At 36.8% G+C, this 25,323-nt stretch overlaps 1 protein-coding gene across 4 annotated transcripts in view; it reads right to left on the reverse strand.

The window, feature by feature from the left end:
- Window positions 1–981: 981 nt before the first annotated feature.
- Window positions 982–25,323, reverse strand: part of plekhg5a (pleckstrin homology domain containing, family G (with RhoGef domain) member 5a) — a gene marked incomplete at its 3' end in the record, with an annotated part of 37,717 nt that continues 13,375 nt past the window's right edge. For 2 of the 4 annotated variants that reach the window (XM_079858201.1, XM_079858199.1), the window contains exons 3-20: window positions 20,453–20,594; window positions 20,181–20,280; window positions 19,088–19,148; window positions 18,780–18,871; window positions 18,554–18,690; window positions 17,530–17,690; window positions 10,828–11,019; window positions 9,755–9,916; window positions 9,093–9,188; window positions 8,651–8,851; window positions 8,420–8,530; window positions 8,015–8,164; window positions 6,786–6,923; window positions 6,525–6,644; window positions 6,138–6,386; window positions 5,900–6,030; window positions 3,967–4,965; window positions 982–1,884 (exon numbers count right to left, since the gene is read on the reverse strand). In XM_079858201.1, coding sequence (XP_079714327.1) covers window positions 1,875–1,884; window positions 3,967–4,965; window positions 5,900–6,030; window positions 6,138–6,386; window positions 6,525–6,644; window positions 6,786–6,923; window positions 8,015–8,164; window positions 8,420–8,530; window positions 8,651–8,851; window positions 9,093–9,188; window positions 9,755–9,916; window positions 10,828–11,019; window positions 17,530–17,690; window positions 18,554–18,690; window positions 18,780–18,871; window positions 19,088–19,148; window positions 20,181–20,280; window positions 20,453–20,594 — 3,252 coding nt within the window. Of the gene's footprint in view, window positions 1,885–3,962; window positions 4,966–5,899; window positions 6,031–6,137; window positions 6,387–6,524; window positions 6,645–6,785; window positions 6,924–8,014; window positions 8,165–8,419; window positions 8,531–8,650; window positions 8,852–9,092; window positions 9,189–9,754; window positions 9,917–10,827; window positions 11,020–17,529; window positions 17,691–18,553; window positions 18,691–18,779; window positions 18,872–19,087; window positions 19,149–20,180; window positions 20,281–20,452; window positions 20,595–23,155; window positions 23,444–25,323 lie in introns of those variants that run through there. The other 2 variants (XM_079858202.1, XM_079858200.1) reach the window with 2 other exon arrangements.

Below are 25,323 nucleotides of genomic sequence, written 5' to 3' on the forward strand. Positions count from 1 at the left end.
GCTGTTTCATCAAGGTGTTGTTGGTGTGTTTACAGGCTTTGCTCGCAGCATGGTTATGGGCCACATTGCAGACTCAGCTCCCGCAACGAGCAATAAAACTATAGGGAACAAACAATCAAGACAGCCTCATTCTCATAAGAACCCAAAGACTTCTGCCAGCAAAGAGAGAAGGGGCTAGGCTGCTGTATTTCTACAGCTAGGCCTACTTTATAGTGATGTAAAAGCAGCCTTTGGGATTCATGCTCTTAAAACGAACAAGCAGTTATCATTTCATCAAACATTTACGGAAAACCGAGTTCAGTGCTAAATTATATGTTATATTGTGATAACTGATAAACTGCATGTAGGCTATAGCACATTTGTTTCTGAATAGTAAGAATAGCCTACTACTATTAAAAACTACTATACTACTACTATAAAGTGCCTTAGTTGATTTAATCTTTTGGCCTTATTATATTTTGGGTTTACATAAAAATGAAGAAGATGATGGAAAAATGACCACATATTTTTCCATCAGCTGTACAAACAACAAATAAAGTCAAAGAGTAAAAAAAAAAAAAAAAAAAAAAAAAAAAAAAAAAAAGTAGATCTTTGCTGCCACCTTCTGGATTAAGTAAATATTGCAATTATTTGACAGGTCAACAGCTCACCAATAGGATCCCGTTCTGCACTGCGCTCTAAAACCATGCTGCTAGCAAAGATTACAAAAAACAAAACCTGCACATAATGTAACTAAAGCTATTAAAAACATGATAAAGTTGAGACACAGATGTGCTGTAAGGACATAAACATAGGATTACTCTGTGCAGTCACTATGATACACTTGTTGTTGTGAGGTGTGACGTCCATTTATGGAATATCTTCTCATTAACAATAAATTAAATCATTCAGTTCTGTAAATAAACAAAATAGACACATTTTGCTAGTGGATTTGTCATTTGAAGCATTTTAATTAGAAGTTTGTGTGTGGGGGGGGGGGGGTTCTTTCTTTTGAGAGCATTGTGCAAATTGGTAACCAGTAAATATTGAAGATACATACATATGTAAACTGATCAAATCCAAGACATGGATTCAGCCCTTATTATGATGTCAAAAGACAAATTAGAGACAGTGCCAAAAAGGGACATAACAATCAAAAGGCATCAACAATAAGTATATTTTCTACAAAACAAAGCAGGTTCAATAAATAGGCTACCATATTTACAGAACACTGGAAAAAACAAACAAATGCATGCAAGTTGATTTTTATTGTGGCGTTTGAAGCAAAAGTAGTCCACAGTTGTTCTTTTATTGAATTTTTTTCACAAGTGTGATTCAGTAAATTACTACAACCTAAAATAGTCAATCTATTTTAGGTGTTTCAGGAGCTATTTCATCTAGCAAAAAGCCCTTAGGACTCAGAGGTTAAATGATTTTTCTGTCCATCAAACAATTCATTCTAGGATTAAGAGTGCTTTAGAGTTTATATTCATACTTTTTTTTGTGTGTGATAACATACCTCCACAGGGCAGTAATGCATGAAGTACACATTAGAAGTTAGAAAGAACATGATTTTTTTTTCTGTGCCTTTTACTCTGCAAAAGCCCTGACTGTTGCATCGTTAAATAAAAATTGATTAACTCAAGTCTCTTTTATTCATTGTCAGACAGTCTTTGTATGTATGACCCTTCAACTTTATAGTTAATATTAAATTACTGAATTATGGTCATGGCTTTTAACTGAGAGTTCCACAGCGTTCTCCCTGGACCTCTTCCTGTCACTGAGTTGTATGTCCCCATGGGTACACGTTTTCGTAGATGTAGTCTTGGACCAAAGACATGGTTTAAGTCCCACCAATAGACCAGCTAATGGCATCAGCTTCATTTACTCAAACATTAAACTTCCCTAGAGGCAGAAAAAGCAGAATAGGGTTAATATAAATAGCAAATTCATATATCTGTAATGTGATCTTCTTTATACTACTTCAAAGCGGCTGTTAACAATTCTAGCATTTCGTAACACCAAATCCTTCACTAAAAACATCAAGGAACAATTAGAGACCCTCCACTAGGTAAAAATAGATACAATACATGGAAAAATCAGTATTCTAGATGCAGTCATTCTGTCTGAAGTTCAAATTCTCGAATAACTCTGGGTGGAGACTGAGATTATTAGATAAAACACACTAGGGACAAAAGCCCCTGGATGTTGAAATGCCAGTTTCCCACAGACGGCTAGACAATAGGGGTTTGGCTGTCCTGTGCCGCACTGACTGAGATCACTGTGTCCTCGCCCTATTAAAAGCTATATCAGAAGAGCACATTGTCTTCTAATGAGTCCACACTGACAGCTAATTATGTGCCACACATTAACAATGAAGAGGACATGTCTGGACAATGAGGGGCAACCTGCAGGAAGTCAGCAAGCTATTAGTGATTTTTGGGGGTACATCCTAATGTCTAGTGTTGAAATCTCTTGATAGCAACTTTATGGGAATGGCTAAATTGCCATGTGCAGTTAATGAAGAAAGACGAGGACTAAGCGGCTTGTTTTAATTGCAACTTGCTTGTGAATACACGACTGAAACTATAAACTTTTGCATTATATTTTAGGACCTTTTCATGACTTTCATGAGTTTTATTCTCATTACAGTAGTGAAAACAACAAATACTACCAAATTGTACTTTACAAATGTACACTACTGTTCAAAAGTTTGTAGTTAAATAAAGTGTTTTTTTTCAGCAAGGATGCATTAAATTGATCAAAAGTGACAGTAAATACATTTACTGTAGAATGTTACAAAGATTTCTATTTAAAATAGGGCTGTTAAACGATTAATCGCGATTAATCGCATCCAAAATAAAAGTTTGTTTTTACATAATACATGTGTGTGTACGGTGTATAATTATTTTCTATATATAAATACGCACACATGCATGTATATATTTAAGAACTATTTGCATGTATATACTGTGTATATATATTTATATTATATATAATTTATATTATATATAAATATTTTTATATAAATAACACATTTTCTTAAATATATATATGCATGTGTGTGTATTTATATATAGAAAATAATTATACTCCGTACACAGACATAAATTATGTAAACACAAACTTTTATTTTGGATGCGATTAATCGCGATTAATCGTTTGACAGCCCTAATTTAAAATATATGCTGTTCTTTTGAACTTTCTATTCATCAAAGAATCCCGGAAAAATTATAACAGTTTCCACAAAAACATAAAATAAAATATAAAAAAAAATTATGCTGCACAACTTTTTCTACATTGATAAATACTGTAAGAATTTTCTTGAGCAGCAAATCAGCATATTAGAATGATTTCTTAAGGGTCATGTGACACTGAAGACTGGACTAAAGGTTGCTGAAAATTTAGCTTTGCCATCACAGGAATATGTTTAAAATAGAAATCAATAATTTTAAACTGTAATAATATTTCATAATATTATTGTTTTTACAGTATTTTGGATCAAATAAAAGCATCCTTTGTGAGCATAAGAGACTCTTACCATCACCAAACGTTTGAAAGGTAGTGTACTTTAAAATTACAATATTTAAATGTATATTTTTCCATTACTGTAATGATAATTATTATTATTCATATTACAACAAGCTACTATGAAGCCCCTAAAGGAACATGGTGATGGAAAATAATATTCTTGCGAAGAAGCAATATTGAAATATATATTTTTCCTCCCATCTCATATTTGTCCACCACCATGTCCCTTTAGGGGATCCATAAGCTACTGAAGAGTCACAAAAAAACTAAAACCTAAATTAGGCTTCATTATCTTTGTGTAAAATAAACATGTATTATGAATTTCTGAACACGTATTTATGAAAAATATTTTTATAGATATTTTATGCATTATAAATATACAAATATATTTGAATTCTTAATTGGAGTTAAGTATGACCTAAATGTGTGAACCATTAAGAGTGATTGTAGACTTACGATGCTGTCAGTGTTGAATTGAGCACCATGGTAGCACGTATCCTGTGTAACTGAGCCACAGTCAGTTTTTTATGCTGCTGATGTGGCTGCTGGGAAAGCACCAAGTCACTCTTTTCCTCCAGGCCACCAGAGGGGAGTGTCTCAATCTCTGTAATCTCACATTCTGCCTGGCCATTGGGGCAGCTGAGGGTCCTTTGCACATGCCTGGCCTCTGCTCTCCTAAGAGTGCTCGTCAGTTTGCTCGACAATGCTTTTGGATCCTCACGGAGGCCTTCCTCGTCCATCTGGAATAACTCAGAGCTTTGAGACGTCTGTTTGGCAAGGTGTGTCAAGCTCTTGCTTACATTGTTCCTGCCAGAGGGGCGGAGAGGACCGGTGAGGCATTGAAGGAGGTCATCTTCGGAGCGTGACCTGAGGGTAAAGTGCTGCAAGTAGTCTGGGCGGGGCTGGACGGGCGAACGGCGCCGTAGCGTTTGTGAACGACAACCCATGACCTGAGACATCCCAGAAAAGTCACTCTTCTGCCCGAGCTCCTCATTGTTCGCATGGTCATGGTCTAAAACGTAGGACTCATTTACAGTAATCTGGGAGCCATTCCAGGTTATTGAATCCTCCTCGTCACCATCTTCGTCATCCTCAAATCCCTCTTCTTCCTCCCCAGCATCGGTCTCCTCTCCCTCGCTCTGGCAAACCGCTCTCTTTAAATCAAGTTCTGTTATCAGGGACTGAGGTGAGAGAGTTCCATACGCACTGTCTATAGAAAGAGAACGACTTTCTGCATCCAAGTCCGTTGTGACCAAATCACCCAGACCTTCCAGAGTTTTGCTGTCTAGAGTAGTAGAGTAGGAATCCCGCAGGCTTGAAGAATCAGACAGCTGGGGATTTTTTAACGATGCAGTCTGAACAGTCGACAAGGACCCGACCTCATCCGCTTCTTCCATGGCAGCCACGGAAAGGGTTTCTGTGGAGCCATCGGAGTGACTTGGTGAAGGAGAGAGGCTTTTGGAAAAGAAAATTGATATTTATTAGAGTGCTTGATGTACTTTGCTCTTTTACAAAATGTATTGTGCAATTTTTGCATTCCGTTGGATATGAACAGTGTTGGAGGCAACGCATTAAAAGTAACTCGGGTTCCGTAATCAGATTACTTTTTTCAAGTAACACATTACTTTTACATTTACAGAGTTACTTTACTTTTTCAAACAAGTAACACAAGTTGCTTTGTTTTCCCATTTATTTACTGACAGATCTCGTCTCCATGTTGAAAAAAATTAGTGTGCGCTGTCTAAACATGATGGTTATTGTAGTTTTAGACTAAATGTGAGTATGCATTTACTAATCTCACATGCACAATAAAAGATTCAGTATTCCTCAAAATTAATCAAATCAGTGAAATACAAAATCGCAAACCTCCAATAATTAAATATGTTAAATAAAACAAATATTTGTATGCATTTAATCTCACTTTATTGACGAATGAAGGCTGCTGACCTTCGATGATTCAGTTAAACCATAAGCAAAAATGACTTTAGATTTTTAGTTTTTATTGGTGAAGGAAGTGTTAAATCTTCGTCTGCAATACAGAATGGCAGCACAGCTGAAAGGTTTGTTTGAGCTGCACACTCTTCACTCTTCAGAGGAGTGAATTTGCATTTCCTTCAGCCTTATTATTTAAATTTTGGTGTAAAAGGGCCTTTACATTTGCCCAAAAATAAAAACGCAAAAGTAACGTAACGCATTACTTTTCTTAAAAAGTAACTAACGCAATTAGTTACTTTTTAAGGGAGTAACGCAATATTGTAATGCATTACTTTTCAAAGTAACTTTCCCCAACACTGGATATGAACCCATGTTCTTGCCATTGCTAATGCCTACAGGAATAATCTATATACAGTCTCAATACAGTATATAAGGAATCAATTATAAACCGTACCTCTTGTCTAAAGGGTCTCTGTGCTGTAGTGATGGAGAGCTGGAGGTGGACATGCTGCTTTCCGTCTCATCCTCATCTCTGTCATCTGTGTCATCTCTCTGGGCCTCAGAGCGAAGTCTCTGAAGCTGGTTCTGCATGGAAAAACTCTTCATATTAAAACTAGCAAACAAGCCCAATGGTTTTAAGAAACCAACCATTAGCAACCAAACGTTTGCAGTGTGTTACTGAATTCTATTACCTGTGCATTGTGGATGGCCTCAATCCAGCTGCGGCCCTGAGTGCCACTGTTGGCCTGAAAGCAATAGGAGGCCACTGCACAGCGAAACTCATTGAGGTAGATAAGGAGGAAGCTTCCTGGGTCTTTCAGCTCTCGGCACACTACGTTATGGATGACGAGAGGCTGCCGGATCACCTTCACTTTCTCCACACGCTTCACCGGCTTAGTAATCAACAAAACGTCAGTGAACAGGAAACCGTACACATCCATCTGTCGGAAACAGGAGGTAATGGAGACCGGTGAGAAGCTTTTAGACAACTATTGGCTGTAAGTTAAAAATCTATTTCTTACTAAAGTGCACTCAGAAATGCTGGCTCTGTTTTAAGAAATAAAAACAAGAAATCGTACCCTGCTCTCTTTCCCCTCCTTCATCTTCAGCGCTCCCTCTAAGAGCAGTTGACGGGTTTCTTCAGGTGGGGCGCCCATCACTGGAGCGGTCAGGTCAAAGTTATTATATTCCCTGAGGATCTGAAGGATCAATGCATGATGGATGATTATAGAGACATCAAGCAGGTAATGGAGTTGCAACTTGTTTTTTCAGTAAATGACAAAATACACCCAAGATACAAGATCTCATATAAACGACATAGGAAAGCCTCAGTGTCTCACCCTCTCCACTTCCTCACTGGCCCCCTCCACGGACTCATACGCCTCTATACGTCCAGCGATGGCAGCCAGCTTCTGTTTTTCCTCCCTTTGTCTCATTTGTGAGTCCACGCTGTTAATGAAGCATTCAACAGCAGCCACCTGACCAAAAAAAATATTATTCAATAATATAATAATGAAAAAAGAAATAGAAGATGATAAATAAAAATTAATATATTTTTTACCCTAAATGCAGTCCAGTAGAGTTCAAAATGTTTATATATGTTTTAATGTTTTTTTAATATTTTTATTAGCATAACAATTTGATTGAAAAGTTGAATCAAAAATAGGTTTCAGAATATCTTGCCACAACCCTACAAAGGATAAGTGGTTTGGATAATTGATTGATGGATAGAAGTATATCTAAAATATTAATTCTGCTATAATATAATATAATATAATATAATATAATATAATATAATATAATATAATATAATATAATATAATATAATATAATATAATATAATATAATTAGGGCTGTCAAACGATTAATCGCGATTAATCGCATCCAAAATAAAAGTTTGTTTTTACATAATACATGTGTGTGTACGGTGTATAATTATTTTCTATATATAAATACACACACATGCATGTATATACTGTGTATATATATTTATATTATATATAATTTATATTATATATGAATATTTTATATATAAATAACACATTTTCTTAAATATATATATGCATGTGTGTGTATTTATATATAGAAAATAATTATACTCCGTACACAGACATAAATTATGTAAACACAAATTAATCGTTTAACAGCCCTAAATATAATATAATATAATATAATATAATATAATATAATATAATATAATATAATATAATATAATATAATATAATATAATATAATATAATATAATATAATATAATATAATGTTGTGTCCGAGTTTAAATTCATAGATTTTTTTTTTCTTTATTCAAAAATTTAAATCTGGTCTTAGACTTTTGAACCCCACTGTATATTTATACTATACTTATATTCTTTCAAAAATGTGTTAACTTATTCTATCTATTTGTTTTCGCTATTTCATAATATTATAGAAAATTCCATTCAATTTGGCATTGATTGGCGATTCCAGTGGCATGAATACACTATTGTAAAAAACATTCAAATAAATTATATGCTACTGAATAACGTGCACATGTGTTCTATTTAAAAAAAATTGAAAGATTTAATCTCTTACCATTCTGTTAATGGCCTCACGAGTTGGCGGGTCATCAGTCTTTTTCAGCACGCTCTTGAGTAGCAGTGGGTATTTAGTGAGTCTTTGATGAGGCTTCACCAACATGTCTGTCAGCTTCAGCCGGTTGCACTGTTTATGAGTTTCTGCCCACTACAGGATGGAAAAGTTTATTGAAAGTCTCATTTGGTGAACAATCATAAACATACAATCACAGCATAAGCAGACCACGAGGAAATCACTCAGTCATAATGAGGGTGCTGTTACAATACAGGTTATTATGCTAAAGACCTCTCATATATCTCTCTCATATACAATAAACCATCAGAGGTGCCTTTATATTTTCCGCCAGACTAAATCCTTCAAAGGTTAAAGAGCAACCGGATATGGATGGAAATAATTACTCACAGTTACATATATTCTGAAGAGCTCATTGTCTTTCAGTAAAGTGCGCATGTACTCCATACAGCCCTCTTCTTCCATGCAGTAATGGATATAGGGCTTGAATCTGAAACCAAACTGCATACAAAAATGTAATCAGGTCAATGAAATTTACAGATCTTAAGTTTTTAAGTCTTAAATGGAAGTGAATGAGTGAAAATACTAGTGTCTCCTGTGTGAGATACTGTGCACACTTACAGTACTGAAACCCTGATGTAGTTCAGTGGGGTTGAGCACGGTTCTGTCCTGTCTGGCTTTCTCTAGTGCTGGCAACATAACCTCAGCCCACAGGGATGTATGCAGTTGCACAATGTCCTGAATGTTACTGAAGAGACGCACAGGTTCGACTTCACTCAGTAAACCACTCTCCTGAAGGTTCAGCAGGCCACATAGAAACAGCTGGTGAAAGAGGAAGAGAATGTGTGATTATATCGTGCTATAAAATGTCAGATCTAAACGGTCACAAGTCACATAAAAGTACCATAAATGCTACAGTCAAAATAGCACTAAAAAATATTACTATTGTAAATTACTCATATGGACATGGTTGATATCCATGAGACCTATTTCAATGGCATTATCACATATTTACACAGATTATACAAGGACGATGCTAATGAATTTATCAGCAGGTTCTTACATCGGTAATGACGTGCAGTTTCTTGATGTAGTCTGACTCTGTCTGCAGCAGTTCCCATATGGCCTCTTGCTGATGGCATTGACGTCTGGTTAAAACCTACAAGACAAAAATTAAACATTTAAAAGCAAAATTTATAAAACCCCACCCAATCAAAAATATATGTTACAAAAGATTTTTTTTAAATAAATGCTGTTCTTTTAAATTTTCTATTCATCAAATAATCTAGAAAAAATGTCTCACAGCACAACTGTTTTCAACACTGATAATAAGAAATAGAGTGATAATGATAATGTATTGGGTCATTGTTAGTATATTCTGCTTGTCTTGGGACTGATCTGAAAGAAGAGTGTGTTGTAGACTTTGCTTAATAATTACAAAAAATTCACTGTTTTGTTACTTTAGTTACTCTTACAAAACCGATCATGACAAGAGCAATAAAACATCCACCTCCATGACACTGCAAAGACCTAACACAAAAACATCAATGAAAAAACTGAAGTTATAAAACCATTCATAACTGATTATGGTCATTAATCTGACAGGTTTATCGTTGCACATAAAGTCAGATAACATTGATCCAGCATGTATTATGGGTTATAACATCCTAATTGATCTATATCAAAATTCTCAAAGCAATGCTCTGGGTAGGGGAGTGTGTTTACCTCAGGATTCTCCAAAAGTTGCTTCCAGCTTTCTTCTAGCTCCAGGTTGGGCTCCTCTTCCCATGAGTCTCTGTGGAACGAGAGCTGCGGTGGCATCTTGGGTAATCCGAACATAGTGTACGAGTATAGCTTACTCTGCAGCTGTTCCGCACGATCACACTCCTGAGAAGAGAAATTTAATTATTAAATAAAGGGGAAATAAAATAAAATAATGAATCATTAAAAGTCCATTAATGTTTAAATAAACTAAAAATAAAACATAATTTAGACATCACACCATTGTAATGTACAGTATGAAAAATGGTTGAATAATGAAAAATTATTCGGGTTTTTAAAGATTAAATTCAAGTGAGCATTAGATAAGCAAAAAATATCATGATAAATTAAATATTCAATATTGACAGATAAATTACATTTTTAATATAATCTGATAATGATGTGGTACTGATATACAGTATTGTGCATCAGCTAAGTATAACAACAGCTATTCAAAATAAGAACAATTGGAAAATTATGTCTTTATTTTACCTCATATGTGTTATGTTTAATATTAGACACAAAATGATTACTCATATTATATTTTAACACTATGGTGTATTGTTTGCAGCATGGAGTAAATCTCAAGACACATTTAATGATCTCATAAGCCATGGTCACCCCCAAGCAGGCATTGTTGTCCATACCGGACCAACGTCAAGCTATTATATGGGATTTTTACAAGAGTCACAGAGAGGAAGAGGTCCCGGCCTGAGCTTTGACCCCAAGTTTACACTCCCATACGCAACCAACCTAAATCTCTAGGGCATGCAAACAAAAACACACCAAAGGTCCCTGCACGTGAGGAAAAACTGAGTGTGGACTTATAGGAAAGGTCTACTTGTACATTTTCCTGTTTTTGGTCCACTGTTAAGTGGAGCAATACTTTGACAAATTGATATCTCTTCCTTAGTGGTTAAACACTCGCTCAAGTGTGAAATGCAAAAAGCTTGCCAAGAATATGTAAGTGCTTGTTTTGCATATGAGAAAGTGCCTTGCAAATGTAAAACAACCCTTGGATGCTCACAGATGCTGACCTTCCCAAGAGAGCCGTTTCCTGAGTTGGAACTGAAGAGGCCGCTGAAACGGCTGGCAGCGCGGTTCCTCCAGCGGTCTGTACCCATTATAGATCCAGGGAGAGAACCACTCAACTGGGATATGGAGTCTTGATTGGGGACGCTGGCCTCACCCAGAAACTCCGGCATGTTCTTTCGCCGACGCGCTTGACCCTGTCACAGACAGAAAGTGAGAGAGATAGAAAAAGAGAGGCAATGAGAAAAAGTAAAAGTAAACACAGAACAATGTTTGAATTGAGGCGGGGGTTGGGGTGGCCCTGGACCCCTCATAAGAGTATAAGGACAAAAAAACACAAAAGAGAATAATATATATATATATATATATATATATATATATATATATATATATATATATATATATATATATATATAAATTATTATTGATTATATAGTTAAAATATTAAATAAACTATTATAATTTAAAAAACTATATTAAACTAACTTTAAACTATATTTTTGTTTGATTATTTACACACTTGAAGTACTTAATTTATCTCTGACACAAATTAACCTCTTATTGCTTTCTGAAAGAAAAAACAAAAGAACCACTGACAGAAATGTTGCATATTAAACTATTTTATTTGTACTTTTAGAGCAACAAACTAAGCATAGGCAAGCTGAATTGACCAACAATGTAACAATAGTCACAGAGGAAATGCATCTGTCATACAAACTTTGACAAGAAGTCAAAGCAGCAAACTTTGTGAAGTCTTCAGGCTAAAGTATGGAATGTAAAGTGCCAGAAGTAGCTCGGCTCTGACAGGTAAGGAAGTGCAAACAAAACACTCAGGACATTTATACATAAACAACGACAGGTCTGTTCTCAGATCATCTCTGTACATTCAGGGACATCTTTCACCTGAAGATGGGAAAAAAACAACTTTGTTGACCTTAGAGAGCATATTCAGCTGTCAACAGGTGAAAAGGCCATGTGGGTTTTGCCAACATTCTCCGCACAGAAAGGTTGAAGCATTAGAGACTTGACTGACAAGAATTAGCGAACCCTTTGACCCGAGCGAGCAAGAGGAACCCTTCGACAACAACAGGAAAAGAGGCAAGGCATGTCTCGGAAAACAGGGGAAAGGCTTTTCCCTGTTCACGACAATGGAGAGAAATGAAGAATGCATGAGTGTAGTGGGGAAAGCCACTCAATGTCCCTTGGGGCTCATTACTTGGACATTGTGTTCTGATGATGCCTTTCTTTTCAGTGGAAAATGCAATTACAATGGGTTAAAAACAAACCTTGCATTTTTTCGTCAGAGAAAGATCTTGAAGATCTTCAGGCCAATTCATTCGCCAATGTTCTGGGACAATGCCAATTTTTCTGAACAGACAGAATGTTTTGTGCCAAAAGCCAATTTGTTGCTTACCCAGATCGATAAACAATTCTAGATCAAGTCAATATGCTCTTAGCTCTTTGCTCTGATCAGATAAATTCACTCACCAGATTTCTGATTTCTGAACAGCACTGATCAATCAATGCTCCCCTACTTGCTTGCATATGACAGACCATCCTGGTTGCAGAAAACTAATTAAAGTCATCCTTCAAATATGACAAGCTAATTGTCTTGGTCTATGCCCATCCGAAGAACCTGTTTGACTCATTTGTTTGGCTAGTTTCTCTCTGAGGAACACAAAGTCAACATTGCACCCAGCCAGCATTTGAAGATGTTATATTTCCAAGAGTTATCAGAGAAAAGGTAGATTTTGGCTTATTCACTAATAAAATCCCTTTTAAAACAAGCCAATATGCTTGATGAACCCATAACATTTCTTATAGTTATAAAGAGATGGAGAATTCAATTATGAAGAGCAATGCAAGCGCTGCGGCTGCAGGCAAAATTGTTCCCCCCATTAATTCCCAGACAGGCAGTCGTTGACCATTCATATTTGATTACAAAAAGATTGAACCATGCAGATAAAGCCTAAGTGTCAAACACAGAAGACAAGCGATAATAAGCTCACCGTAGATGTCAGAGGCATTTCCAAGGCAGTCCACAGCATTGCACGGCATCAAAAGAGAGCCAGGCCCATGCTGCGCCCAGATTCAATCTCCTACAACCTGCTTCCCTCCTGCACCCTCACAAAAGCTACATTGATGTCAAAGGACTAATGCATTTAAATCCACTTCTACAGGCTCGTCGGCTTGCGCGTATACGTGCGTGCGAGTGAACCTGAAGGAGGCTGAGAGGACTGAACGGTAGAACGCTGCATTGCTGAGGAGGGCTGGCCGGGTGTCATAGTAACTGCAGAATCCTGCCCTCCTATTGTGTGAACAGGAAGAGAGGGGAAAGGAGCAGGGGAGGAGGAGCTCCTTCTGCTACCTCAGCTACCTCAAACAACTGATCCTAGCAGCGGCTCGCTTTAAAATCAACAGCGACATGAGCTGACTGCAAAACAACGTTTATTGCACATCTGCTGTGAATGCAAGCGGTGAAAGGGATTTTCAATGCTGGGCAACGTACGAGTCAAGTCAAGTCATTTAGTCATTTTCACGTTGTTTCAAAGTGATTTTACAGAAAGTAGTGATGTTAATGTTTATAATATCTTAATATCTTCATGCCTTATAGTCAAATTTAGTAGATTAGAGCTATTTTCTATATAGTATATATAACCCTACTCGTATGTATACGGATAAAGTTGGGTGATAATATAGTTACATTTTGCAATGAAATAAAGTAAATCAGGCAGTTTATATTGCTTTACATGAATGTACTATGTATGCAAGTAAAGTAGGATGTACTAAATATCCCAATTTTATAGATAGTTTACATTTTTTGACAATATAACAATCAAGCAGTTGAAATTTGCTATATAGTACATGACGCTTAACGTGCTGGTTTAAATGTGCAAAAATAATTAAATATATTTTCCTAATCTGTTTGGTAAGACAAACTGGCCATGGGTTGAGCTAATGTTGCTGTTGGGATGCTCAAACAGTGTCACAGTGACACTACAAATGGCTTTCTTATTGTTGTTTCTGCATAAAAATAGGACAAGTTCATCCAAAAATGTACTCAATCTCATGTTGTTCTAAACCTATATGACTCCTGTTTTTTAAACTCCATTGACTTTCACTGAATGGGCAAAACATCCTTCAAAATATCTTATTTTGTGTTCCACAGAATAAAAACGTTGTTTTTGAAACAACATGAAGGGTGAGTAAATGACCACAGAATTAGATTTTTGAGTGAACTGTCCCTTTAAGGATAGATGGTCGATAAAGTGTTAAATATGCACTGTGAATATAAACACATTTGGGGTCCTGTCTTCTAAAGCACAGCACACAATTCTTCACTTTGTAACAAATCCAAAGGTGACTTAAGTGACTGTGACTAATTAGGTGCTAATTTGCATAACGTCCTAATTTGCATTTTGCAGAGAGTCTCTCTGAACTGTCCGAAACCACCATTAAAATCAGGTAAAAGAAAGCAAGATGGGAAAAACTCTTCTAAACTTTCTTTCATCCTGTCAAATCTTATTGGGATGCATCTGCTGAGGGGGATATTAGTGCTATTTAGTGCTTTTTTATTTATAAATATTTTGTTTGTGAAGAAAAACTATTCAAATTCAACTTTTTTTTTTTTTTGCTGATGCAATATTGCTTGCAGAACATCCACAATGTACCTCCTTCAATAAATACGTTAGATGAGGTGAAAACGAGGCACATTTTACACAAAGAAATAAGGAAACACTTCTGTACTGCTTCTGTACAAGGTTACACATTTACCCAGTAAAACACACCTCTAATCATATGATACTGCATAAAGAGAGCAAGATAGTTTAAGTTTCAGTTTCCCACAAAGGTTAAGGACCTAATGATGATAAAGGGAATTACAACATAAAAGTGGTATATTTCATATTAGTCATAAATCACACAAAAACTATAATGATAATATGAGAGCAAAATGTTATCTGATATATCCGGGGGGAAAGCAGAATATAACAGAATTACCTGCAAGTGATAGGTTGGTTTTATATTTTATATGCATTATAAAAACATACATATTTTATATGGCTATATTTTATATAGCTCATTTGGATTTACTGTATATTCCAGTAAGACAACAGAACATTTTAACCGTAAAACATGGAAACATGCCATTTAAAGAGACTTTAATGAGCTTTTCTACCTGAACATTATGAAATTACTTTGTATTAAATAGTAAATATAATATAATATAATATAATATAATATAATATAATATAATATAATATAATATAATATAAATTTATTTAAAACTATCAATTTAGATGTTGCCACATTTGTATATTTTTCTAGGTTACCTGATATTTTTTACTGAGAAAATAAACCGCAATCTTCTCCTGAACCAGATGATTTGAGACTAATATTAAGCCTGCATACTGCAGCATTACCTTGATGCCTTGTTTAGTATCTCCCGGTGGATACGTGGGGCTGTTAGGAGGGGACGGTGTAGCCACAGGCTTGGGGTTGAGAGGTGGTGCGTCCACAGCTTCGAAGCGCTGCACGCGGGCGGCCACCAACCCCGTAGTGTGAGCCCTGTGGGCATGAATCCGAGGAAGCTCATTCAGAGGACTGTAGTGGATCAGCATTCCACCTGGAACCTCTGGGAATGTTGACACGCTGGGCACATTCCATGTCCTCTGACGGAAATTCAGCATTTCAACGCTGGCACGGGTTTCTTTACCATGCAAGAGGATATAAGACGTAAAGATCCAGATGACGCAGTTCCAGTAGATCCGGTATTAAAAATACCTTGAAAATGATTTAGTCCTCTTCAAGTTTTGAGGCATTGTTGAAGAGAAGAAAAGAAACATAATAGATCATGGCTGTATTCAAATCCACCTCAAAACTCCCTCAAAATGACACGAAACTTCTTGATTTTTTGCTCTTCTTTTTCTTCTCTATCTTCCTGTGTTGTTTCTCTCTGCTTGTCGGTCTTCTGATCTGACCTTTGATCTCGATGCCAATGCTGAACCTCCTGCCACTCTTCCAGGCTGCTCTGTTCCACTTTGTGCCGTCTTTTGCTGAGATGACACACACGACAGGCTATAGGGCACTATCTTATCATTTCTCTATGGCTTGACAATCACATTTATGGCTAGTTATGTAAACCTGACCGGCTAGGACACAGTACCCATCTGAACTCAGTACAGTAAAAGCAACCTTGCAGTACAGAAACATAATCGCTTCATTACATCTTTAGAGTAAACTGCACCTGTCATTCTTAGTTACAAATTGAACCAGGATCAGTATGTATGAGGACTGAAGGAGTACAAATACATATTGTTGAATTACAGAAGCCAGTCTTTCTTAAAAAAAACAAAAAAAAAACGGTAAGTATCAATGGATTTATTCGTGTCTTTCCTGTAAAAGATAAACAAGAAGCCAATCTTTCTGACTAATTCCACAGGATTTTCCATCGTGGACATCCTGGGTGAAATCGGTTAACCTTGTGCTTCACTGAACTGCTGATGATGCAGAACTTTCGGACAGTCACAAGGAAATAAAATCTCGTGAGCTTTGAACTTTGCTACCGTATGCAAATGCTCCATGGGAAATGGAGGTGGGTGAATTCAGCACAGGCCTAAAAACACATTTGAAATTTCATACAGGGTACATTACAATGATGTGTTTACTTTATTGGGCAGGTTTATTGTTTGATTTTGAGCTTGAACACTCAGGCTGGCACATGCTGCTCAAGTGGAAGTCGAGTCCTTTGGCAACGTGATCAGGATTTCCGAGACACATCCCTGTATTTAAACAAACTCAACCCTGGACGCGTCTCTGATATGATCCTAAAAAAGGGTGGCTGGTTTAGAAACCTTGTGGTCTCTAACTGAGAGTTATACTGGGAATAAGTTACAGGTGGCAACACAACATTGTCACAAAACAATAATTCAGTCATTCACAGGGTTTGCGGTAAGTACTTGGCTTTAGAAAAAAACATTTATCGTAATTATGTCGCAATTGTGTTTGAACAATGGGTGGAATTGATGGGTTTCAGATGATAAAAAGTCATGTACTGTACACTCCTACAAGAACAGTAAAATGATGAAGGAAAGGTAACTGGATGTGATAAAAATGCTATAATGAACGAGAGCGACAAAGAAAAAGATAAACTGGAAACTGGGGCTGATTGTCACAATATTTACTCAGGGTTAGCTTTTTTTTAAAGTATTTTTCACATACGCTGCCATGCAAAAGTTTGGGGTAAAAACTTTCTTTTTTTTTTTTAAAGAAATGAATTCATTTATTCAGCTAGGATTCCTTAAATTGAGACTTTTACACTGATACAAATAACTTATATTTCAAATACATACTGTTCTTTTGAACTTTCCATTTTACATTTCTAAATTACACAGGAATAAATTACATTTTAAAATATATTAAAATAAAAAACAGTTATTTTAAATTGCAATAATATTTCACAATATTACTGTTTTTACTGTATTTTTGATCAAGAGACTTTTGACCCAAATTTTTGAATGGCAGTGTACTTTAAAGACTTTAATATTTAATTATAATATTATTATAATTATAAAATTAAACATTTTCATCGTTAATGCCCAGGAAATAAATGTGGTAAGCTGTCACTGAGTTAAAATAACAAAACAATTCATGAAACTTTTCTTGTGACAACTAGCCCCGGTCTCCTCTATATAGAGAGAGTGACCTACCAGGCCAACTAGCAGGTCTGCCGCTTCTCTGCGTCCCAGAGAGCCATGCTCTGCTCGGTCAGTAGAGGAACTGCGTGTGCTGGAGGACCTCATGATAGGCAGACTAAGAGAACGGGGGTCTTTCACACACCTCTCCACCCTCAGCTCCTCTCCTGGTCGAGCTGCACACACACACAATGGGCATTTATGCTTGGCTGAAAATGTATCAAGTGATGTCACATGAAATTATCTAATTTTTGATCAATTCTCCAGTTGATAAAAAGTACAAATTCTTCCATAAAATGATTCAAATTTAACTATTAAATTCCTTTGTAAGGTCAGACTGCTCTTTCTCTCAGAGTGCTTCATTCTTAAATCATAATAAAATATGATCATATAGTAAAATCATATAGTAAATAAAATCATATGGTATTTTTTTTTCATCATGCCATCACAGAAACATCTAAATTATGACATGTCCTTCCCTTTTCCTGAGAGAATGACCCGTCAGTATAAAACTCTCCTTCTCTGAGATGCTACATTGAGAACCACCAACGCTCACAAATCAATTATTCAAACTTTCAAAACAAAATCCCTTCTGACTATGGCTATATACATGTCGATTTTGATTTAGTCATTAGAAATAGTTGCTGGAGTACCAGTAAATGTCCAATAACTTTTCTTTCACTCTTTAAATATTATTATTGGTCATAATCTGCAACTGTTAGCAACATTAAAGGGACAGTTCACCCAAAAATTAAAATGTAGTCATTTTCTCACCCTCATGTTGTTCCAAACCTGTATGAGTTTCTTTCCTCTTTTGTGTTCAACAGAAGAAAGAAACTCATACAGGTTTGGGACAACTTGTGGGTAAGTAAATGATGACAATTTTCATTTTTGGGTGAACTGTCCCTTTAAATGAGCAAAAGTGTTATATCTCTATGAGTGAAAATAGATACTGTAATCGATTCTCTTACATGAAAAGACAGTCATTTCTACTGATTACACAGTATAGTGCTTGGAAGTACTGTAAGGAGAACATTACCTCGTACTCTGAGGTAGTGGCCACCGAAGCGGTAGGCTTCAAATCCCAGTGAAAGTGGGGTATTGGACTGATCTAGGAACAGGTTAACACGTGACAGCTCGATTCCTTTTCTTTCAAACACGGCTCCCAGTACTTCTCTGAAACGCAAAGCTAAAAGGTCAGCTATACATGATTCTAAATGCATTGATTTGTTTATTTGCGCCACCTAGGGGTACAAACAAATCACCTCAAGGTTTTCTTTTTCACAGCTGGGACAATCTCCATGCTGACGTCAATATTAAGGTCAAACTTCAGAGTGAAGCACTCTTTGCTAGGATCCTACAGGAGTGAAGAACGGACAATCAGCTTATGTTTTAGGAAAAAAGTTATCGCAAATTACAAACTGATTAAATCTTCAGACAAAGAAAGGTCAACAGCACTGACTCAGAGGTACATCACGTCCCAAAATCTTGCCAGCAAAACTAAATCACTTGTTTGAGAAAGAAAAATGTCACACAGACTTAATAAAAATCAGATCTTTTATTCTTCTCTTACATCTGTGTGTCGGCGTCTGGTCTTCTTTTTAACCAATTTCATTCCTCCACTCCTGCGATCCCTGAGATAAACAAAAAAAAAACAAGGAATGATTGAACATACAATGAATGCCATGGTTTTTTAATCACAAAAAAGATGTCTTTTTCACCAACCACACATAATTCAGGCACTAGACGTTGTCATTCATTTCAGCACAAACCACAATTTATTTATGTAAATTAGGCTGCAAAGACAGCATAATGTGCCTAGCTCAAAGACGCACTACTGCCATCCACAGTAAGCAGGAGGCAAACGAAAATGTTTCTATTGATTACATATTTTATTGATAATAGAAGCAGTAACGCATCAAATGGTGATCAAATGTTGGAGAAGGCAAAGTATGCCAGATTGAGGTAGTCTGCTGCATGCTCCACAACTTCGCTTTCAGAACTGGCCTGCAAAATTAGGAATTGTAATGTACAAATTGTTCATTGGTTCTTTTTATTTACAGTAACTATGTGAAGCAATATTTTAAAATAATTACATAAAATAATTATAAACAATTAAATTCCATAATTCCAATAACTGAACGTTCTTCATGGTTCTTCAATTGCCTCATGCAGTATATCCAAACAAAAAAGAAACATGATTTCAGCTTACATCATTATTTTTAGCCGTTTCTTATTTTAAATCTTGTTTTGTTTTATTTTAAACTATTCTGTGGCCACCTTAGAAGTGCGCTACAGCCCCCTAGTTTTTTTAAGTGTTTGCAATGTTACCTGATTTGCATCTTTGCTTTAGTGACTTAGAAAAGTAAAATTAGACGTGACGTAAGCTAAAGCTACTTAGTCTTTCAAATCGAATTACTTGCATAATTCACATTGCCTGCCAAAAACAGTTTGTACCCATAAACTCAAGAGTTCAGATTTATGCTCTTTGTTCCATTTCCTAAAGTAGTTTGATCACAAAAAGGAATAGATAATCCTATCCCAGATGTTCTCCAGGGGATGACGCCACTGGAAAGTACACAGACTTCCTCTTTCATTATAACAAACCTAAGCCTGTGCCCATAATGGATGCAAGAATCGAGGGATAAATGTGAAAAAGAACTGACCCTAGGTCAGCGCATCCATCCTCTCCGTCCTCCATGTCAGAGGGGGGACCGGTGCGAGGTGGACAGGAACGAGTGGACACGTTCCGGGCCAGGATGGAACCTGTGGGCGAGAGGAAGAAAAGCAACTCTAACATCCTGCCAGAAGCTGGTAATTAGAATTAACTATAAGTGTCATCCTTGTCTTGAGAGCAGCTGACATATATTTTCATCTGAATTAAATTGGCTGAAATAAGTGATAGGTTGAAAAAGAGAACACATAGAGAGAGCTTTACCTTGTGGCTGCAGGTCAAACCGTGGGTGCCTGTCAAAGAGCATGCCGTCACGGGCGACGGGATGGCAGTTTGAGTCACATGACTCACAGAGGTGCAGTGGGCTGCCGTCTCTAAGGTTCTGACACGATGGGTGGTGGCAAACCTGAGGCATAAATCATAAATTAATAATGTCAAATTTGAAAAACACAGCAGTGTGAAACCCAAATATAATTGGCAGTATGACCAAAACCCAATTTTCTTCCAAATTTAATGATGATGGGTGTTGGGCGCTTCTGGCCCTGGGAATAAAAAAAAAAAAGCACTTTTAAAGTAATTTTCACACTCTTACTTGCTCATTTAATTTGTCCTCTAACAATTTCCAAATGTGTATATTCATACTCTTTCTGACTCTGAGATTCTCAAAGGTTTTAAAATGCAATAATCTGCATTTTTATGACTTCCTTAGTTTAATAAAGCCTGTGCCTAACTAAGACGATGGTTAAATAAATTCTACACATAAAAGGAATTAGAAAAATATCAAAAACAAATGATATCAACGTGGTATGATCTTTCCATAACTTTAATGTGACCTTCATACTGTATAACAAAAAGAAAAAAAGTTGAAAGTTTGCATAAAAATCAACCCTTGGGACATAAAAAGTTTCGACAAGAAACACCCTGCTGTGCTATTATGCAACATTATGTTGCCATAAGGCTCAACATACCATGAATTTGCAATAGCATTTTTTTCCAAAGGCCATTTCAGACACAAGTTCCATAAGCCCAACAGCAGCAGGAAATAAAGTGTGGAAAGATAGAAAAAGAAAGGGATTAAGACCTCCTGGTTGTGTGCTTCCTTCTATTGTTCTCTTGATATGCTTCAGAACAGAAGCAGCACACACTCAAGACAGAGAGAGTCATGCAAAAACTGAGCCGTCATATGAAAAGCAGTGATTTTTCTCCTTATGGCTACTTCTCAAACAAGTTCAGGTTCAAATGAAAACCACTCAAAATATATTCAAGCACACATACTCAAGCTAAACCTTCTGAAGGTGCCAATACAAATGCTGAGGTGGTGACAAAGCGCCTGAGCACTTTCTGAGAGAAAACCACAAGAAGTGAGTAAGCAAGACACAGGGCATGTGCCAGCAAACCCCAACAAACAATAGGAGACAAGAAACAGGAAAATGGGCAGATTCTAGAGGTTATATAATCGCAAAAGCAGCAGTTTGAAAAATAATCGTTATGACTGAAAATGTGGTGAAGATTTGCATTCATGATCAATTTTATATGTATATATTACCAAAGTAGCTTCCAGCTGGGGGAAAATAAAGCCAGATTGCTGCTAAATAAGGTTGAGAGGAACTACTGCCAAGCCAAACTGTTACTTTATCCTACCTGGAACTTCTTTGTCTTTGTCTTCTTATTTGAAATGCCTTTGCAATGAGTTACAGTAAGGAAAAATTATTTTGAAAGCCAAGAGAAGCACTCCAAAAGCTGAAACAATGCCTTTTCTTCTCTTTAAGTTGTTATATTTGTTTCGCACTTATAAACATATTAATTGTGAGGTACACAAAAATGATATTAATTTCGAAGTAAAGAAAAATAACATAAATCCAGCAGCCATTGCTGCATCTTAATGTGCAATATAAAATCTCTCAGGTGTGTCACTGCTTATAATCATTTCGGTGGTGTCAAAACTGAATTTTCAGCAGCCATTACAGTCAGTCACATGATCCTTCAGATCTTACGCCAATTTGGTGCTCAAGAAACATTTATTATTATTATCAATGTTGAAAACAGTTGTGCTGCTTAATATTTTTGTGGAAATCATGATCAATTTTTTTCAGGATTCTTTGAATAAACTTCAAAAGAACAGCATTTATTTGGAATATACATTTTTTGTAACATTATAAATGACTTTACAGTCAGATTTGATAAACTGAATGCACCCATGCTGCATCCTTATACATATATAAGAACCATATATGGTTTTTCGATGTCCAATGCAAATGGCCAACATAATAAAATAAAATAAAATAAAATAACATTCAATTTAATTTGAGTAAATAAAACAAACGTATTAAGAAACAATTACTAAAAACCAAAAACTAAAAATCTTACATTGACATCTTTTTGTAAAGATCTTTCTGCTGTAAGTCAAATGGCACAGTAACGTTTACAAGGCCTTGTGAGCGCAAAATCCATTTTTAGTTTTGCCCCACATGATCTCAAGAGAATGTAGAGCCACGTTTATAAAATCAGCTTGTGATTGTCTTGTGAAGTCGTTTACAAAGGGCCTGGAGAGGACTGGAAAAAAGTCCATTATTATTCTCTCCTCGCAGTTATCATGACCTGAACAGACCTCAAACAAACTCACACCGGTGTACGCACACATTTAAAGGTCATCATTGTAGAGATTTTACACAAGAAAAATTATTAAAATGACCACAAAGTGCAATATCTAACAAGCACTACAGCAAGACACAGAACAAAAAACCATTGAACGAAAGCACACAGCAAAACCTTAGATAACTAAGAGAGAGAGAGAGAGAGCACTAACTCTTTCATCAGTTTGGCTATGCCTCATTTCTCTGAGACCTTTCACACATCTGTGTTAAAAAAACGCAGCACTTCACGCAGCTCAGAGACTTTTTAATAACAACCACAAAACCTCAGCTGCCGCCGTGAAATAACATACAATAATGCATTTATGACACACACCTGATACTGGTGTCACACGCATGTGTGTGTGCACGTCTGTGAGCGCCTGCCTTTCTCTCTCCCCCCTGAAGTGACAGCTTCTCCGCGGTCCGTAAGAATGTCAGCGAACAACGTAGAGTCTCGGGACAACTCGATGCTTTGAGCGCCCAACACCCCCCTTTCTTGCTCTCCCTCTCTCCCCTCTTCCACTTCCCCTGCTTCCTTCCTTTCTTACTGGCTGCTTCTGAACAGTCTGTGAGTGTGTGTGTGTGTGGTGATATAGGTGATTCAGATAGAGCAGCTGTGTGTACCGACTAGATCTAAAAGAGGGTGTTAAAGAGTTGTGGTTTTCCAGCCACACCCGCTCCCACTGATTTTGCCGTGCGCAAACACAGTTTTCCAACCACCCATATAAAAAACAAACACACAAAGCTCTGCCTCACTTATAATCTTTCATTGCATATTCTCATTCTTTGTTCTCATTTTTAGTTCTGTCATTTATCATCTATCTACAGTGATTAAATGAAATGTACCTTAGATCAGCAGCCACCTGCAGTATTTAGACAAATGCATGCATGTATAATATTAGTGATAAGCCAATGTATCAGCACGGTAGTTTTAAAATAGGGGCATTTTAAGATAATCATGCAGCATTAGTCTTGTCCATCTGGTCCCTTAAAGGCAAGTCAGTCCTCTCTGTGGCCATGTTGATGACTAACATATAAGTACAGCTCCTCCTGCCACTTGGGAAAGACAGAAGTTTGTCAGGATTACCAGCTAATTAGCATGTGCATTCTAATTAAAAAGTGTTCATAATGTAGAGAATTTGAATTGTCTTCTTATGCAGGTGGAGCCAGGGGAGGTGGAGGGTTAGCAAACACTGAACCAGATTTAAATGTTGAGCAAGCAATCTCATTGGCTGCAGGATCAGCAGAGGCCAATCAGCTTGTGTAGTGCGGTAATGATGTGATTATGTGAAATATTAAATCACAGACATTAAAGGGGACATATCATGCTAAATCCACTTTTTTAGCCCTTAAATGCATTTTGTTGTATATTTGGAGTATTTAGAAGTACAGAAAAGTTGAAATTATTCTCTTCAGGTGCTTCGTTGATATCTTTATATTCTGTTTTGGCCTTATTTTTCAACCTGTTCCGATTTTTCTGTTATCTATGACGTTTTGTGAACTATTACTTCACAGTATTTGCAGCGGAACTGCCAAATAAGGACATTGACTTCCAGCCCAACACATCGAGCAATCCGCCATTTTTATTTCTCGCTGCAATTTTGTAGTCCAAGCTAAAAGATGCATAAGTTACGAGAGGGTAAGTTAAAATGTTCGGTTGTTGGATGTAGTAACCCACACGCTTCATTACACCGTCTAATGTAGATGAACTGCTGCGCTTGTGACAGGGCGCATGTTTAACTGAAAGAACGAGCAGAGAGAGAGAGACCCGGTCGCGCGCACGCACTCTCTCTCTCTTCGGAGCCAGGCGAAAATGTAAACAAGACACCGTCTCCAAACTAGACGCTGTCTTGCTCTCCCTCCCTCTCACATATTAATCAAAATAAATCGACACGGTGGTAAAAGGTCGGAAGACCAAAGTTTCATGTGTAAATACAGTAACACACCATTGCGATACATCCATGAAGACGTTGTTCTGCAGGTTCGTCGTCTTCATTTTCATCTCGCTCCGGCTCCGACTCTGGCTCGAACATGTAAGGCTGGCTGGACAAGTCTTCCGTTGTTGACATTTTGTTAATAACATGTGAATAAAAAGTTTCTGTGCCGCTAGATAATCGTATCTCTGCTATCAAACTACAAAAATGGCCGAACGGGGTGGAGTTGAACCGAGTGTCACCTCTACATCCTGGAGAGGGGGCGGGGTATGAAGTGTCTCAATTGTATTTAAAGAGACCGCACCAAAACGAGTTGCTCTCAGACGCACATCAGAAAAGGGGTAGAAAAGGGGCCTGTGGAGCTATAATAATGAGGAATTCAGACCCAAGCATTGCAGTTCCGCTTTATATAGACTACAAATGTATGATTTATATGTAAAAAGGAACGATTTAAAAGCATGATATGTCTCCTTTAACACGTTACATAGTATATAATATACTTTAAAGAAATTAATACTTGTTTTATGAGTAAGGCAGATAAAAAGCGACAGTAAACACATTAAACCCA

Source organism: Squalius cephalus (genome assembly GCF_949319135.1).
Source record: "Squalius cephalus genome assembly, chromosome: 22".
Classification (NCBI taxonomy): domain Eukaryota; kingdom Metazoa; phylum Chordata; class Actinopteri; order Cypriniformes; family Leuciscidae; genus Squalius; species Squalius cephalus.